The sequence below is a fragment of the Montipora foliosa genome, chromosome 1 (genome assembly GCF_036669935.1).
Source record: "Montipora foliosa isolate CH-2021 chromosome 1, ASM3666993v2, whole genome shotgun sequence".
NCBI classification, from domain to species: domain Eukaryota; kingdom Metazoa; phylum Cnidaria; class Anthozoa; order Scleractinia; family Acroporidae; genus Montipora; species Montipora foliosa.
The window spans coordinates 45880339-45882838 of NC_090869.1; the positions used below are offsets into that span (position 1 = coordinate 45880339).

The 2500-nt window shown below is 40.5% G+C and overlaps 2 protein-coding genes across 4 annotated transcripts in view; one reads left to right on the plus strand and one right to left on the minus strand.

Moving 5' to 3' along the window:
- LOC137999669 (uncharacterized) overlaps positions 1–2500 on the minus strand; it is a 47393-nt gene that overhangs the window by 43713 nt on the left and 1180 nt on the right. The gene's annotated exons all lie outside the window — the stretch shown is intronic.
- The window catches only part of LOC137999633 (ankyrin-3-like), a 24713-nt gene that overhangs the window by 12123 nt on the left and 10090 nt on the right, over positions 1–2500 (plus strand). For all 3 annotated transcript variants that reach the window (XM_068845458.1, XM_068845468.1, XM_068845478.1), the window contains exon 2: positions 1984–2500. This exon is cut by the window's right edge and continues 1981 nt beyond it. In XM_068845458.1, the coding sequence (XP_068701559.1) occupies positions 1984–2500 (517 nt within the window). The remainder of the gene's footprint in view (positions 1–1983) is intronic.

Below are 2500 nucleotides of genomic sequence, written 5' to 3' on the forward strand. Positions count from 1 at the left end.
CCCCTACTCCCAACATTTCCCATTATTTTCCGTTTGCATTTTTTGAAGTTTCTTTTTAAATCAAAGATTCGGTATGCAATGTTGGCTTTTTTTATGACTGGTTTCCTCTTTGGCCTTCTGCGTCGAATTAAAGTTTTGGCCAACTCCTACCTCAGCTGTTCATCGCAGTTTTTCTTTGTCTACTTCTTAGAGGTTTAGAATTTTTCTTGTCCGTTTTTGTTAAATTTCGTTGTCGTTTAAGGTTTCAAATCTGCTTACTTCATCCAGGGGCACCCAACGAATCTGCTCCTCACATTATCTGTTCCCCAGAGGAATCTTGCTGGCTGGCAAAAATACAGGTGTTTCGATGAGCTGGCTGGGAAATTTGTTATTGATAGAGGTTTTGCCTGGGAATTACTGGCTTTTTCTAGCATTTCAACCCGAGCTGGCTGTAGAAACTCTGAAGACTGAGGACGACTTAAAAAAAAAACAAACAAACAAAAAAAATAGAACCCCTTCCCTCTCCCAGAGAGTAGTCACAAACATACGACAGATGGTCAGAGTGATTGCGCTTGCGGAAAAAACCTGTTTTGTCCCGGTTTTGTCGCTTTTGTTCGGTCGTTTTGGATCGAGGGATTTGAAAGCGCGCGGAATAGACCTTTTCGGCTTGTACATTTTGTTTTCCCAATACAGATCATGTGATAATACTCAGGAGGTTTGGTCTTTTGCTTCGTTCATTAAAATGAGGGCATGCAAGCATGGATATGCCTGCATGCACTCTTTTTAATGAACAAAACAAAGGACCAAGCCTCCTGAGTATTATCACATGATCTGTATCGGGAAAACAAAATGTACAAGGCGAAAACGTCTATTCCTGGCTGGGAAATAAATTTGATCAGCTGGCTGGGAAACCAACCAATTTTATCTAGCTGGCTGGGAAATTTCTTGTGTGTCTTGCTGGGAAAAAGAAACAGATAATGTTTTCCCAGCAACACTGAAAAACAACTGGAAATGCCTTAATAACATTTATTTTCATGAACTGGGGTATAATAATACATTTTACAACAAATTGGTCGTTGGGTGCCCCTGTTCATCAGCCATTTTGGAGCCCTCTGAAGCCGACATGGCATCTAGCAGATTGACGTCTTCTTCCAATACTGCTAAATAAATGGACGAGTATCGGCTGGCTAGAAAACAGCGATAATTTGAACAAACAATAAATTATATCATATTATCTGTATTATGTTGCATAGAGGCAGGGTTTACACGAACGCCGTTTCACCTCGACACGGTTTCACGACTTCGAAACCGCGTCAAAATCAATGCGGTTTGGAAGTAATTACATGGAACCGTTTTCGTAGCGTTTACGTAATCCCAAACTCATCACAGAAGATAGGGATACACAGTATCTTCCACAAAATTGTCCCACCAGACACGAGTTCTTCCAGTCGAATCCAGAAACATCGCTTCGTGTTTTTCTTTATCACTTTGCCGGAGCGAACCAGCGGCGGCGAATAAGTTGACATTTTAAGGAGCCTCTGCCTATGGTTATGATACGCTTCTCGATTTAAGAACGGCAAAATGCATGAAAATTTAAAAAGCGGACTCAAACCGGATATCAATACCGTGATAATGTCGAATTGAGTAATAAACGTGTTAATGTAGCAGAGAAAAATTATATTATACCGCGAAAGGTATCTTACAGGGAAGGGAAGCTCGCTTTTTGTTGGCTGATCCTGTTAGTTACCATGACGACACCTATATCCTCACATGTGAATGGTGAAAATAGTATTTTCACTGCGCGCGTTGAAGATAAGTTTTATTAAAAGAAGGAATACCCTAGTATTTCACCATTATATACCAAAAATAAATACATCAGTTCTTTCATTCTCTACTATGTTATTTAATCTAACTTAATGAATCCTTGGCTTCCCTTTCATCAAATGAATTCAGCACCCAAAGTAAGGCGAGGTTTACAGTGCTTTCGTATTATTCCGCTTTCAGATGAGTTTGAGGTCACTTGCGTTTCATGCTGCTACGGCCACTGACTGTCGCAGTGGATTAAGTTTACTTCACGCCGCTTGCATAGAAGGAGACTTGGAAACAGTTCAAATCATTACAAGTTACAGCCCAGGAAAATTGGATAACGCAATCGCATTGACAATCAGCACTGAATGGTACGCAGCATATCCAAGAAAAAATGCTTTGGAGATCAGCGCTATCACACAAACCACTATCCAACATGAAATAATTACAAAGATTCTTCAGAGTTTATTTGTGGAGTTTCAATCCAAGTCTTTGTTGTTTATTGCTGTCAAAAGAGGTAAATGGGAACATGTCAAGAGACTTCTTGATCTAGGTTCGGATCCAAATGAAGTGTCACGGGACGCTAATCTTCTCACTCCTTTGATGCTTGCGGTTACTCGTAGCACAACGGTTTTCGCTGAGTTTCTCATTAATAAAGGAGCCGACGCAAATGCGAAAGACAGATCTGATATGACAGCGCTTCATTTCGCGTCGT